Here is a 14,642-nt window from a genome sequence, read left to right on the forward strand (position 1 = left end):
CTTTAAACCATTAACCGTCAAATAAAATATTTATAAACTTGTTCACATCTCAGCCTAAAGATGGAGGGGGAGAAATCCACAAATTTCAAGTTAGAAAGGACCTCTCCCCTGCTCTGTCAAATGCAGAAGAAAGCTGCTGAAGAAGAGTACTCCATATGAAAAGAAGGAAAAGAAAGATAATTGTTCATTTCGCTAATAGTTAAATAGAGTTTTTTTTTTCAATTTTATTTTTCAACAAAAAAAAAAAAAAAACAAAAGAGAGAAGGGGAAGAGAGAAAATAAATAAAAAATGTGAAAAATGTGTTTCTTTTTTGTCAAAAATAAATAAAGATTTATGGATGAAAATGGGCCTAAACCCCAAAAACAAGGTAGAGGATCATACTAAGATCCAAAGTGCTCTAACCTAGACCAAGTAACAAGGCCCAAGGGTCAACCAATCAAAACCCTGGATTCTAAACTGTGGACGAATCTGGTAGCCAGCCAAGTCGAACAATGCTGGGAGAGGCAACAGTCACGAGCACACAAAGATCCGCTTGAGAAAATCTCGACTGCGCAACCCAGGGAACTTGAGCAGCTGAAGCAAGATCCCAAAGGGCAACGGAGCAAACAGAGCATAACCATGGGATGTGGGATGAGAGAGAGTAAAGCGACGTCGCGGACGTCTTTGAGAATACCAACAAAGCATCGTCGAAGGTAGAGCGACTTGTAACACAGCATATGCAAAAGGCAGAGACAAAGAAAACAACAAAAATTACAGAAATGACAGTGCCAAAGCAAACAGCTTAGCTGCCAACCAAAGAGCCCAAAAGCATTACTTACATATAGTCTTCATAGGGAGAGCGACTCCACGAGCTAGACGAAGGTGCTAAGCCTATCCCTATCAAGAGGAACAGATTAAGCCCAAGTAATGGTAGAAAAGAAGGGATAATGTCCTAGAACCAGAGAGGAAAAACTATATGAGCGTTTATCTTTCAATATGTTTTCTTTTTTTCCCGGAATCTTTCAATGTCAACGGAAACAATAGGAATACATATTCGACCTTTTTTTCCAAAGCACACAGACCGAGAATAGATTGAAAATCTTAGGTTTCGATTTTGCCAATATGATGAGGGGAAGACTTACGCGTGGCGGAAAAAGCTTAGAAAGCAGAGACATAGTAGGGTGAAAGAGAGACAAAAAGGACAGAAAATTAGAGAGAAAAAGAGTTCCAGGTTTCATACAACACAACAAGAATAAAACTCTCTTTCTCTATGCTTTATTCGATCAAAAAGCTTCAGAAAAGGCCAAATAACATCGACCTCTCTCAACTCTATCTCTCTCTTTCTTTGAGTCATTGAACAGATCCCTTCTGTTCTCCTTTAATGGAAGCGGTCAGTTAGTTTCCAGTACATGGGGTCCATACTGGTTTCCTTGTCACGCTTACTTTCCTCGCTAATTTCGTCATTCTTGTGATGTAACTTCTGTTTCTTTCTTCTTTGTCAAGAGGGGGAGTTAAGCTAAAGCTAGGGCTTTTTCTATTACTGTGTATCCGCAAGAAATGCAATCGGATAGCTCCGATTCTTCAGGTCCGATAACACAACGTGTCAACTCTTTGCCGTCTGCTACTGATACCAGAGGAAAGCATAGGATACAAGCAGAGATCAAGCGGCTTGAGCAAGAAGTTAGATTTTTAGAGGTAAGTTTCCACTAGTTCTGTTTTTCTTTTCCTCCCTGGTTGATTATATTTTTATATGATTACACGAGCATATCTTATATGAGAAATTCGAATCTTAATTGGGTTTCTTCTTAGAACAAGAAAAACAAAGGAATTGCTTTTTTTTTTTTTTGTGGTTTTGAGTTCCAAATGTTTCAAGCTATCAATGCTGGACCTTCCTAGCTATGAAGTAAAATGTGTTTCTGTGGCTAGCTATTTGTGCAAATTCGGAATGTAGCGGCAGCAAAACATGCACTTGTAAAGAGCAGCAGAACAGTCCTGATAGGACTATAGTTAAAACCAAAGGTTTTACCTGAACTGTGATTTTGCTCCCCACCCCAAAAAAGAAATTGATCTGGTTGTTTCTAAAGGGTTTGTGGTTTTGGGGTGAATAATTACCAATTGTGAATTGTTTAACTGATTGCTGCACTATAAATATGTGGATTGTTATCCGATAAAAGCTCACTGTCGAGGGTTAGAAGTGATATTTTTTTGGTCAATCATTAGAAGTAAATTTCATGCTAAAGTTTCTAAGTCCCAATAGTTTACTTATCTGACATAGTAATACACTCAGTTGCTTATAATTTCTGTTAGATTAAACCCTTTCTAGTTTGAACAGACTGTAGCAAATATGATAGCTTTTGCCGCATTATTCTTTAGATTATAGATGTATAATATCATGTTCAGCCTCCAGCCCGCAATTGAATTATTGTCGCTTGTGACAGCCCTTTCCTCGTCCACCAAGTACAACCCCACCTACATCCCCTCCGAAAATAAAAAAATAAAACCTGCTTCCTGTCGTCCGTGGCTCTTTCTTTGGTTTCTTGGATGCGGTAATTTAGAATGAACATCACTCTACTTTGCTTGCTAAGATTCATTCAAGATGCCTATTCTTGCTTTGCAGCAACGAAATAAAGTGATTGTGTTTCATGTTACTTTTGGATCGCAAAAATCAAAGGATCAGTGGCTGGCTACAAAAATTTCATTTTGCAAAACCTATATTTTCAATAACAGTCCAAAACATTCCAGACATATTCAATCAACAATGTTGCTTGTTGATTTCTCATATATTTCTGCAACTACTTCAAAATTTCTATTTATATAGGGATTGCCTTTATAGCCTTTATAGCAGGAAGCCGCTCTCCAGAAAAAGTCGATTTTCAAGTCTTGGGAGAACTTTTATGAATGTTTATTTAAGTTTTTGTACTGCCTTTTCTATTAGGATATGACATGGGTAGAAGTTCGGGAAATGCTCTGCAGCAATTATCTGATATCCTACCTTGAATACTAGAAATACGTGATTAAGACTGCTGACTGGATTTCATATTTGCAATGAATTTATGCACAGGAAGAGTTGGAGCAGCTTGATAAGATGGAAAATGCCACAGCTGCATGCGAGGAGTAAGTAAGAGGAAAAAAAAGAAACAAAAAAGAACAAGAGATGCGCTCCAAGGCGTAATATCGAGTAATCGCGTTACAATTGATGCCAATTGTTATATCATTTTTATTTGATGCTGAATTTCGTTTTGTGTGCATCAGAATTTTGAGTTACGTGGATTGTAGACCAGACCCTCTACTGCAGCTGTAAATGCTCTTTTGTGATTTGTTTTTCATGCATCGATTATTCAAGCATTATCTATGGTCTGGACATTTCTAAGTATCTATTGTTGTGGTCTGACAGAACAAACGGCCCCCTAAGTCCAGCATGGGATCGATGGTTTGAAGGCCCGCAAGAATCACAAGGTTGCAGGTGCTGGATTCTCTGACATTGATGTCTGATTTCAAGCATTAAAACTTTGGTTGTTAATTATTGGTGGAGGCTTCAACTTCAAGAGCAACTTTTTCAACAACACTATGCCATTGACAAATGTTTTAAGTATTGTTCATTGTGTAGGGGGAAAAAAAAAAGAACAGTTCCATAGCAATATTTTCTTCATTGGCTAATTCCATAATGCGATGCTTCATTGTGCAACACATGACAAATATTTTTAGATCAATTCAAATGTAAGAAACAATATACAGTAATGGTGATGAGCACAGTTAGATATTACACAATGATAATTTAGTTTAAATCATCTTTCAACCGCATTAATATTTGAAAAATGAAGCTTCTTTTTGCACTTTACTCCGTTTTATCTTCAACTTGATGCTTTGCCAGTAACACGCTGGGCAATCCACCCTAGGCCATCATACAGACCTTCACCTGTTAGTGCACAGCAGGCTTGGATGTGCCAATCATGATTCTTTATGCTGTGAAGAGAGAGAGCATCAGAAATCTCAGCTGGGGTCATGGCATCCTTGAGGTCTTGTTTATTTGCAAAGACGAGTACAACGGAATGTTGCAGGTCCTCGTGTCCAAGCAATCTGAAAAGTTCATCTTTCATGACGGAGATTCTGGCTCTATCCGTACTGTCTATCACTGCAATGACAGCATGAGTTCCCCGATAATATGTTGCCCACGATGTCCTCAGTCTATCTTGTCCGCCAAGATCCCAGACCTGATGACGAAGGGCAAATTTCACTATGTTAAAACAACAGGTGTTGATCCACATCATGACATTAGCATATGAACAAGCAAGGAAGCAAGCATCTTTTACAAAATCAATCAAAAAGAGGAACTCAAGCAAGGGCTCTTCTACAACTAACCTAAGATACCAAAAATCAACCAATATGAAACAGTTTCTTTTCAAGGAGTGAAATATGCCGTATTTACATAGTTTCTCATATTTCTTTTCCTTTTTTCTTCCCCCCACATGGGTCGTGCCAAACTTTTATTTTCAAGTGTTCCAGGGAATAAAAGAAGCTTGGATGATAATAATTTATTGGGATAAAACAGTCAACTTCAGCATCCAAATGCTAGGGGTTTCCATGCCCAAAACCTGTTTATCCATAACCCAAATTTCCTAGTTTCTTGAAAACTTAGCATACATTAAGCTGCAGTCAGTAGCTTCTGATAGAACCAGCAACTAGCCACCAAATAAAATCTAAACATCCATACCATTGATGCTGACAACTGCATTTTACAATTTACTGAACTCTACAAAATGGTTTCAACAAACAAAAAAGATGGAACAGAGAAGATAAGACAACCATATTTTGCTGTCAATATCATATTGTGTAATGGATTTGTTTGCAATTTTCCAGATTTTTGTTTTTCTAAAGCTTTGTCAATCAATGAATTTGCATTTATTTGGAAATGGAATTATACATACATACATATATATATATATATATATTGGAAAGAGATTTCACTAAACCATTCTCCACCTTTCGCAAATGATATTCCTCTTTCATATGTGATCTGCTCATGGCTAGTGGGAAACTATCCGAAGGACTGGTTGGGCCAACTAGAAGCTGAAGGTGTAAGAGGGTTGACTTCTTTCATGTCCTAGACCAAAAAAGGTTCCATCCATTTAGAGGTTCCAGACCCCTGGGTCCCTTTATTCTGCCATATGAGAATTTGCATATAATGAAACTTGGACCCTGATCCCCAACTCATTCATCCATATGGTAAGTTGCATCATGAAACTAGCTTCTGATCCTACCCTTCCTGAAAGTCACTTTTCTCAAATTCTGAATACATGCATACAAATCCTAATAACTGATGATGACAACCTAATTTAGAGATGACTAAAAAAAAGTCTCTTTGAAAAACACAGTTGGATTGAATCCACCTATGCAAATGATGCTCCTCTTTTCAATTTAGAACACTTTCCGGCCACTGGACAGAATGTCAGACCAACAAAAATAGGCAACAGCAATAAGAAGCTAAAACCCTTGGGCATCATTTCAAGTGGTGAAAAGGTTGAGATAGATTGGTGCCTGTACTCTGACCTAATACCCACCGCAAAGATGCCAGATTTGAAATGAAATTATCCTACTCAGTTGCATAGCTACATAAATGTGCACATTACAAATTCAAAGCATCACTTAGCTAAAATGGCATTGAATTTTGATTAAACAAGTAGCTCCTACATCAATCTAAAACAAGGCATATCATCTTACCTATACGTAAAAATTCATAAGCTACTGAAACTTTCATAAACTGATATTAAGACCTGAATCATCAAGAACAGGAACAGCCTTATACAAACGCAAAACCCACTAAAATTAAAACGAAAGGGGGCAGAATTAAGAAGCTGAGCAAGAAGTGGCACCTCAAATCGAATGTTCTTGTAAACAAGCTCTTCAACGTTGCTGCCAACAGTTGGGTGAGTAGTGACAACCTCTCCTAAGTGTAGTTTGTAAAGAGTGGTCGTCTTGCCTGCATTATCTAATCCAACCACCACAATTTTGTACTCCTTTGCAGGAAACAACATGAACCAAAACTTCGACATGAACGCTCCCATCTTCTATTTAAGTACTTAATCTCACATCAAAAAAGCAAATGCCTATTTCAATATATTTATCAAATCAAAATTTAAGGAAAAAAAAAGTATTGAAAATAAAAAGACAGGCTTGCAAATTGATTGTTAAATATATATAAAACGAAATAGATTTCAATTAGTCAAGGATCGGGATTTGGAAGTTACAAATCTATATCTGACATGGTAAAAAGAAATTGAAAAAAAAAAAAAGAAGATCAAACCTTTGATCAGGGGATTTGATATAGATACTGGATACGAATATGATGAAGGATGGAAGTGGCTGAGCGTCTTGCAGGAGGAGGAGAGGACCAAATGCAACCCAAATTAGAGACGGACTAGGGGATCTGTTTTCAGAATAAAGAAAGAAATAATTTCCTTCTTTTTTGTGCCCTTCTCGTTCGTGAATGGTTTCCGCAGGAGGGAAGGGAGAGATGTGGACAATGGAGAGCCTGCTGTCGGTGACACGTTGGCGATTAAATGCCAAATATGGTGTTGAGTGGATATCCACGTCAGCCGCGGCAGGCCACGATGAAATGGGCTAGTTGTTCATTTTGGGTCCATACGGTTATGCGGGCTTCTCGTTGAGGTTGTTATGGTTCCTACAATATATGATCAAATTAAATTTTAGCGTTATACGGACTTTTTAATTATTAAATAATGAAAATTAACTTGTGTTTTCATAATAAAAAATGTACAAATATATTTTTGAATTTTAACTGCTAAAATAAAATATAAATGTTTGTAAGAAAAATAAAGCAAACTAAAAATCGTAAAATCATGACCACCTGAATTTAATAATGATTTATTTTCACTATTTAGCAACTATACTTGCCAAAAAATTGTCACCTAACTTAAGCGAGTTGTATCATATTTTGCAGGTGCAAGATGATCAAAATTATATCCTTTTTGTCTTCTGATTACCTACCTAGAAAGGCCGACCCCACCACTATGTTTGGAGATTACTTGCTTTTCTTTTTTTTTTTTTCTTTTTCAAATTCACTCGCATTGCATTCGGGATCTAAATACTGTCCAAAAAGAATACGTTCCAAGTAGTCATGAGCCATGTATTCAGTTTTTATTTCTATTTTTTTTAATTTTTCTTATATGTCTATAGTATATAAAATTAAATTAAATTAAAATAATTTCATTATTTTTTGCAAATAAACAAACGAACCGATGAGGAATGAAAAATATATAAATCCTTCGCATTTATCATTATTTTAGGTTGACACCTGCGATGTCCTTCCAACTTCCAAGCTTTAAAGATCTGTTTGGCTTTGGCACACAACATAGTGTCCAACTGTCCATAGCTGCCTGCTACCTATTCTCGGCGACTTGTGCAAAGCTCACTACTGCTTGTTTCTTGTTCCATCCGCCATTGTCTCTCTAAAACCTCCACTCTTTCATATATACGTCGCATTTCAAAATCCCCAAACTCTGCCTTTCCCTTTCTTTCCCTGTCCGTTTACCAGAGAAGTGGCCGCCGCTCCTTCCATTTCCCGGTAACCATGTCACTGTCGCTCAATTTTTTCACTCCAGCAACTCGCTCCCCAAATCTTACCTTCCCTAAATCCCCTCTCACAGCTCTCAATTGCCTGTTCCCGATCACTTTCTCGCCCAAATCTATCTCCATCAAGTCCTCAGCTTCAACAGATCCCAACTCTGCGCCGTCATCTCAGGTCTTGGTTTCCAGTAATGGTACAGGAAGCAGCTTGTTGGCGCCGGAGTATAATTACTCGGCAGCAGCAGATGTGAGTTCGATCGAGGTAGATGCGGTGACGGAGGCAGAATTGAAGGAGAATGGATTTAGGAGCACGAGGAGGACGAAGCTTGTTTGCACGATCGGTCCGGCCACTTGCGGCTTCGAGCAGCTGGAAGCTCTGGCGGTTGGAGGCATGAACGTCGCGAGGATTAATATGTGTCATGGCACCCGCGAGTGGCATAAGAGCGTCATTGAGCGAGTTAGGAGGCTGAATGAGGAGAAAGGTTTTGCTGTTGCTATTATGATGGATACTGAAGGGAGTGAGATTCACATGGGTGATCTTGGTGGAGCTTCTTCTGCCAAAGCTGAGGTGACTTTTAGACTCAAAAGATTGCCTTCTTTTTTTTCGGTGCCTAGTTGCGTGTGTTTTGTTGGATATTCATGTGAACTCCATTGACGCTTTTTGTGAGTGACAGTCATTTGAGTATTTATTGTTTTATATCTTATTATCTCCAATCGTGATTTTTTGTGTTGTTATTTTGTTTAGCAAAGTAATAAATAAAGAACGGCTGACTCAATCGAATTCCTTTGTTTTCAGTCATTTGGAGCTATGATTATGCATTTTAGGATGAACTATGAAGGCTAGCGATCATCTCTTTAATTAGGACATTCGGTTTTTCTTCGTTCACTGTGGTTTCATATATATTTATATAGTTTTTCCCACATTCATTGGCATCTATAAATGCATTGTATGGAAATTTTGTTTTGCACACTTGGTTAACTTGATACCTTATCATTGTTGACGAATACAGCTCTGCTGTGTTTTTGTTATTTATTTATTTATTTTCTGAAGTGGCTTTGACTGTAAAAGGAATACTTTTGAAATGAAATAGATTCAGCTTTTGTTTCATCTTTCATTAGCTTCCACTTGGACAGACGGCACTACTGTGCTGACAGAATTACATTCTAATGATATTTCTAGTGCTGCTATCAAAATCTAGCATTGTTATGAATCATTTCTAAAAGTTCTTGCGAGAAAAATCTTGTTGAATTAAGCAGGTTGTTGTTGACAAGTTTGGAACTTGTTGTAACAAGTCTCTTTGCATGGGCAGGATGGGGAAATCTGGACTTTTAGTGTCAGAGCCGTTGATTCACCTCGTCCAGAACGCACCATCAACTTAAGTTATGATGGTTTTGCTGAGGGTAATTTTCACAACATTATTTTGGCTGGAAATTAATTTTATGAGAGCTGGTATTTTTTTTCTCTTCTATTTTTGCTGGTAAGCATGTTAATTCTCAAGTAATCTTAAGCTGTAGTTCATGCTAGACAGATGTGCAAGTTGGGGATGAACTCCTTGTGGATGGTGGGATGGTGAGGTTTGAGGTGATTGAGAAAATTGGTCCAGATGTCAAGTGCCAATGTACTGATCCTGGACTGTTACTACCACGGGCTAATTTGACTTTCTGGAGGGAGGGGAGTCTAGTGCGAGAACGTAATGCCATGCTTCCCACAATTTCCTCTAAGGTTGTGCATGTCCTCTGAACCTTCCTCAGCCCTTCTTTTTGCTTGCCTATTTTTGAAAGTAAAAAAATATATTAATTTTCATGCATCTGCAAACAGTGAATTATGTTATACAAACAGTTAAGTATTCATTACCTTCAAAATGCTTAATGGAGGTGTCACCACTGTATCCTTGAGGTTAAGTAGCAATTATAAGTCAAACCTTTGAGTAGCTATTAATTTTTAAGATGAAATACATACTATTTCAAGTTCAATTGTAATTAATGTTTTGAGGGAAGTGATTATTTACACAAGGCATTAGAGGATTTATGGTAAACTTTTGTTATTTTTTGGCCAGAAGTTCAAGTCTCCCCATTGTCATTCAAATATTGACAAGAGAGCTAAATATTGGGATGTGGCATGAAAATTTTTTTCCTCTGGATGTGTTTGGTACGAGGTTTAAAAGATTGAAGGTTAGGTGTTACTCTTGTAAGTAAGTTTTAAGGAAGTAACTATTAAAGGATCAAAAATAATTAATGGTGGAACAATTAATGGTGTTAGATAGGATGTTAATGAAAAAACTGAAATGAAAATTATAAACATTCATTATTATATTTTTAATAAAATATGTAAAAGATATTATTTATAAATAATTTAATTAAAAATATTAACTCCATTTAAATTATTGATTGTAATATCTTTCACATTCTATAATTAGCTTGCCAACTTATATATATATATATATATATGTATATATATATATATATGGGCAACTTGGAAAAAGAGTAAATTTGATAATGTGCAAAATAAATCTTAACACAAGATATAATTTGCAAATTTGATGATATGAATAAATAATATCAATAAAGAATAAGTAAAAGATGTCATATTAGCATTGTTGAGCTCTTTTAACCTACTTTCCCCAAGTTTAACATTGAACACCTAAACAAGTAAATATTAAGGAGGTTAGTAATTAACCTATCCTCTTATTAGCATCCAAGCAATACTAATAAGGGGTTAAAAGTTACAAGAGATATAATGACTCTTCATTAACCTTGTACTAAATGCCCCCTTAGATTAGAATCTTATTTTGATGATGCCTTAATCTTTTCTTTTTTCCCCTGGTTTAAATATTTTCTTCCTTTTGCCTTTTTTAGATCATAATATTTTCTGCTGGATGGAAAATTTCTTGTTAAATGAAGCTTTTTCTGTCATCATGTATTCTCGAAATTGAAATTATATCCTCTTCTTGTCCTTTTACTAATAAGTTTAAGGGGGAAACATCTGCAAAACAAGATATGCCCACCAAAGTATAGTGATTTTCGATTTGAATGTCGTCTAAAGAGACAGTTTTTCCTATTATATTTTTGGGATTTATAAATAGCTTTCTCCATGCTACGCATTTAAAAAATTTTCACTTTGATGAACTTTCTGAAAATTCCGTAGATATCATCTGACATGATCCATTTATGTTCTGAGTTTCTTTGGTAGATAAGCTTCTGCAATCATCCTTTTGATATCAGATGATTTTCTGTGTCAATGCCATTTAGAATTATATAAAAGGAATAGGAAAAAAATGTTAACTGTACTCTTAAGTGAAACTTAATGGCTTGGCTTTTCTATTCTCAGTTGACATGGGCGGATGTCAGTTTCAGACTTGACTGTGGTGGATGTGCTGCCTGATTAAACTTTTGCAAATATAAATGGTGCCTTGTTTGAGTATGAGCGAATGAGTTACATGGCTAACTCAGTTGTATCTGCAATTTTATACTGGATATCAATTATCATAATACAATTTACATAAACTTCTAGTGGCATGCATGCAGCATCCACATTTTAGAACTGTCCTGCATTAAATTTTTCAAGAATCATTTTTGCAAAATGTGAAAAATTTCACATCTTCTAATGCTCAACCATTTTCATATTTCCAGGATTGGTTAGACATTGATTTTGGTATCGCGGAGGGTGTTGATTTTATTGCAATATCATTTGTCAAGTCTGCTGAAGTGATTAATCATCTCAAAAGCTACATTGCTGCTCGGACTCGTGATACGTAAGCACATTTAGCATTATATTGAACTTTGCTGTATTATGTTTGAATCTCATCAATAGCTAGATTCTTGGTTTGAATATGGCTGGATACTATTTTGCCAGTTAGCGTATCATTGCATGTTAAATTATTTGAGCATTTTATTATGTCATGGATCTGTTTAAGTGGTGGCCTGAGTTTGTTTGATTACTTTTTTGTATTGCTTGTGTGTCATTCCAATCATTATATGAAACCAATCAATCTTCACTATTGACAGTTGCACTTATAAAATGCTGTCTACTGAAAATAAATGATTCTGTGTGTTGCATTTGTTTTGCTTTTAGTTGCCTTCATAATAAAAATGTTTAGCATCAGTGACAATCTTTTTGGACTTACTCAGATTTTAATATTCTGATGCAGTGACATAGCTGTTATTGCAAAGATAGAGAGTATAGACTCATTGACGAACTTAGAGGAGATCATTCAAGCATCAGATGGAGCTATGGTAGCAAGAGGCGATTTGGGTGCACAGATACCATTGGAACAGGTACCATCAGCTCAGCAAAGGATTGTTCAGCTATGCAGGCAGCTAAATAAGCCAGTCATTGTTGCCTCTCAATTACTTGAATCTATGATTGAATACCCTACACCAACCCGAGCAGAAGTAGCTGATGTTTCTGAAGCAGTTAGGCAGCGGGCTGATGCTTTGATGCTCTCTGGTGAGTCAGCCATGGGCCAGTACCCAGAGAAGGCATTGGCTGTTCTTAGAAGTGTCAGTGTTAGAATTGAGAAGTGGTGGAGAGAAGCAAAACGCCATGAAGCTATGCAACTTCCAGATGTAGGATCCGCACTTTCTGACTGTATTTCTGAAGAGATTTGCAACTCTGCTGCCAAGATGGGTAAGCATTCTCTTTTTGTACTTTCTAGTCTAGATATCAATTGGTGGATCTAGGAAATTATGTTATGATCAAAATGATATATTTCTGGCACATAAGCAGAGGTAAGCAAGATCTGGATTGATGTCATTGGAGAGAATTTTTTTTTTGGACTGAATCAGACTTTTAAATAGTCAAATTTGTTTGTCCTGGTGTAAATTCCATTAAGAATTTGGGAGACTTCCTAACCACTCACCGAGGAGAAAGTTCTGCAATATGTAAACTGCTAAGTGGATTTTCTGGTTGTGGTTTCTTTTAACTGGCACCTTCTACCGCTGCATTTATAAATTACCGAGAGTACCAATATATAATGTCTTGGCAGCCAAAAGATCATGATTTAATTATCGGCTAATATCATGATTTAGGAGTACCCCAAAACCTAAGAATTAAAGGCAGTATTTTTATGTGCATCTATATCTGTTTATGTTCCTTAGGATGGTTATAATGCAGTATGTTTTTTCATTTTGCAGCTAACAACTTGGAGGTGGATGCTCTTTTTGTCTATACAAAGAATGGTCACATGGCATCTCTTTTGTCTCGTTGCCGACCTGATTGTCCAATCTTTGCTTTCACAACCACAGCATCGGTAAGGAGGCGCCTGAACCTACAGTGGGGCCTGATACCTTTCCGCCTGAGCTTTTCAGATGATATGGAAAGCAACCTTAATAAAACCTTCTCCTTGCTTAAGGCTAGAGGAATGATCAAATCAGGTGACCTTGTTATAGCTGTTTCAGACATGCTGCAGTCGATTCAAGTAATGAATGTTCCTTAGATTTTATTTAAAATTGCTCTCTCCATGCTGGAGTGTTTTATATATTATTTGCTATGTCCATGGTTACTGGGTCAACCATATGGTTACTGCTGGAATATTCATGTTGCTGTAAAGAAAAGGAGAGTGGAAGTGAGTTCATCCAGCTTTCATTTGGCCTCATACTTGTTACTCTGAGCAGATCCCCGCCTATTCGGCTGCAAGACGCTATTAGGTTCCGCATGAGCAACTCCTGACTTTTGGCAGTTGATACAATTTTAACCAGCGACTTTCATTTTATTTTAGAGTGTTATATTGCGAAATGTACCAGTTAAGCTATGACTTTAATTCCGATCAGGGTACCCATTTAGCATTTTGTTGTTTAGCAACTCGACTTTGTGTTCCCACAAATGCTTAACCAAGCACAATAACGAACCCTCTTGGCAGATTCGTTTAACCTACTATGTGGTTCCATGGAGCTTGACAAAGAACTATGATTAACTAAGGAAAACTACTTATTGCTTTTTACAGTCAAAGTGTGCCCTTCACCTTTTGTCTACCTCATTTCTATGGTTTTTTTTATTTTTTTTTTATTTTTTTTTATCAAAAGATAATAATTCCGTTAAACTGAAAAGGCCTGAGCTTAATATATATGATATAGATTTCGCAACTAGATACTGGCTCATGGAGTCATCATCCTAAGAACCATCCTAACCAAACTACCTAGATCAGAAGGCCCAGGGCTCATACCGGGTAACGCTAGTCTAAGCAGGAGGAAAAGCAAAAGAATACATCACAATAATGCCGCTGCTGTCTACCTCTTAGCCAGAAATAGCTTCGATCAAGACACCCCAAACCCAGGAAACTGTAGGGTACATGACTTACATGCGTCGATTTGACGAGTTTATGGGTGTTTTTAGAAACAATACAGTAAAAATCAATTAGTTCATTGCTCTGCCTTTCACTTGGTAGGCAGAGCCAGGGAACAGAATAAAAATATAACTCTTGATTATTTTCCCTTCATAAAAACGAAGAAAACATGGGTTTAAATATATAGAATGTCGGTCCATGAAAGTAGTTGAAAACAATAAATTCAATTTCTCGCGATAATTTCTGAGGTGTAGAAAAATGCAACATGAATTCCAAATAAAATAAAAGTAGCAGGGCGTATTTACCATTGTCAAGTTTTAACAATATCTTCAATTTTTCTGAAAATATCCACAGGGAGAGGGATGATAAGATTTCAATTTAGTCATTTTTAATCTCATTATATTAAAAAAAAAGAGAGAAAATTCCATCCCCCCTTTCCTCGAACAAAATGCAAGTCTCACGCATCAGCTTTGTAAGTTTTGTCGGGAGAGTGGGGGTGTGGATCATAGTTGCATTACATAATTGAATGGGCCCCAGCTTTTGATGCTCCACTGTGAATCCAAACCACAAAGACTGAATAAACTCAACACCTCCTTCACCTTTGAACCAGTATTAGTACATCCACCTCTTTAGCTTGATTCTATTGTTCTTTGATCTCCGTTCTAATTTTAATTAAATTTAATACTCATAATTAGAATGAATTTTTTTATAATTTTAGATAAACAATGCAAAGCTTATCTATATTAAAATGTATGTACCTAATCAATTGACAGATACCATTTTATTTAAAAAATTGG

General features: G+C 36.6%; 3 protein-coding genes across 6 annotated transcripts; 2 read left to right on the top strand and 1 right to left on the bottom strand.

Moving 5' to 3' along the window:
- The first annotated feature begins 489 nt into the window (after positions 1 to 489).
- Positions 490 to 3,768, top strand: LOC110602159 (guanine nucleotide-binding protein subunit gamma 2). Of its 2 annotated transcripts, XM_021739600.2 has the most exons (5): positions 490 to 1,370; positions 1,484 to 1,675; positions 3,042 to 3,094; positions 3,233 to 3,277; positions 3,375 to 3,768. In XM_021739600.2, exons 2-5 carry the CDS (start codon positions 1,538 to 1,540, stop codon positions 3,457 to 3,459), a joined length of 321 nt encoding a protein of 106 aa, XP_021595292.1. In that variant the 5' UTR covers positions 490 to 1,370; positions 1,484 to 1,537; the 3' UTR covers positions 3,460 to 3,768. The 2 variants fall into 2 exon arrangements, with proteins under 2 accessions (XP_021595292.1, XP_021595291.1); XM_021739599.2 differs by having other exon boundaries at positions 490 to 1,675.
- On the bottom strand, positions 3,608 to 6,494 carry LOC110602158 (ADP-ribosylation factor-like protein 5). 3 transcript variants are annotated; one of them, XM_021739598.2, is made up of 3 exons: positions 6,282 to 6,494; positions 5,851 to 6,056; positions 3,608 to 4,191 (listed from the first exon to the last, which is right to left on the bottom strand). In XM_021739598.2, exons 2-3 carry the CDS (start codon positions 6,040 to 6,042, stop codon positions 3,832 to 3,834), a joined length of 552 nt encoding a protein of 183 aa, XP_021595290.1. In that variant the 5' UTR covers positions 6,043 to 6,056; positions 6,282 to 6,494; the 3' UTR covers positions 3,608 to 3,831. The 3 variants fall into 3 exon arrangements, with proteins under 3 accessions (XP_021595290.1, XP_021595289.1, XP_021595288.1); XM_021739597.2 differs by having other exon boundaries at positions 5,851 to 6,062; positions 6,282 to 6,493; XM_021739596.2 differs by having other exon boundaries at positions 5,851 to 6,084; positions 6,282 to 6,493.
- A 783-nt stretch (positions 6,495 to 7,277) lies between these two features.
- Positions 7,278 to 13,432, top strand: LOC110601710 (pyruvate kinase isozyme A, chloroplastic). The gene is made up of 6 exons (XM_021738963.2): positions 7,278 to 8,132; positions 8,875 to 8,965; positions 9,094 to 9,287; positions 11,195 to 11,316; positions 11,713 to 12,191; positions 12,698 to 13,432. The coding sequence occupies exons 1-6, from the start codon at positions 7,569 to 7,571 to the stop codon at positions 12,997 to 12,999; spliced, it is 1,752 nt and encodes a 583-aa protein (XP_021594655.1). The 5' UTR covers positions 7,278 to 7,568; the 3' UTR covers positions 13,000 to 13,432.
- The last annotated feature ends 1,210 nt before the right edge of the window (positions 13,433 to 14,642 follow it).

This window comes from Manihot esculenta, chromosome 15 (assembly GCF_001659605.2).
Source record: "Manihot esculenta cultivar AM560-2 chromosome 15, M.esculenta_v8, whole genome shotgun sequence".
Lineage (NCBI taxonomy): Eukaryota > Viridiplantae > Streptophyta > Magnoliopsida > Malpighiales > Euphorbiaceae > Manihot > Manihot esculenta.

What these genes read in the sequence shown, in the direction of transcription:
- LOC110602159 (XM_021739599.2), top strand. Translation starts at nt 1,538, where the DNA reads ATGCAATCGGATAGCTCCGATTCTTCAGGTCCGATAACACAACGTGTC. An exon ending in AAGAAGTTAGATTTTTAGAG is followed by an intron (nt 1,676 to 3,041) that starts GTAAGTTTCCAC and finishes ATTTATGCACAG; the next exon opens with GAAGAGTTGGAGCAGCTTGA. An exon ending in GCCACAGCTGCATGCGAGGA is followed by an intron (nt 3,095 to 3,232) that starts GTAAGTAAGAGG and finishes TGTGTGCATCAG; the next exon opens with AATTTTGAGTTACGTGGATT.
- LOC110602158 (XM_021739598.2), bottom strand. Translation starts at nt 6,042, where the DNA reads ATGGGAGCGTTCATGTCGAAGTTTTGGTTCATGTTGTTTCCTGCAAAG. An exon ending in ACAAGAACATTCGATTTGAG is followed by an intron (nt 4,192 to 5,850) that starts GTGCCACTTCTT and finishes CTTCGTCATCAG; the next exon opens with GTCTGGGATCTTGGCGGACA.
- LOC110601710 (XM_021738963.2), top strand. Translation starts at nt 7,569, where the DNA reads ATGTCACTGTCGCTCAATTTTTTCACTCCAGCAACTCGCTCCCCAAAT. An exon ending in CTTCTTCTGCCAAAGCTGAG is followed by an intron (nt 8,133 to 8,874) that starts GTGACTTTTAGA and finishes TTGCATGGGCAG; the next exon opens with GATGGGGAAATCTGGACTTT. An exon ending in TTATGATGGTTTTGCTGAGG is followed by an intron (nt 8,966 to 9,093) that starts GTAATTTTCACA and finishes CATGCTAGACAG; the next exon opens with ATGTGCAAGTTGGGGATGAA.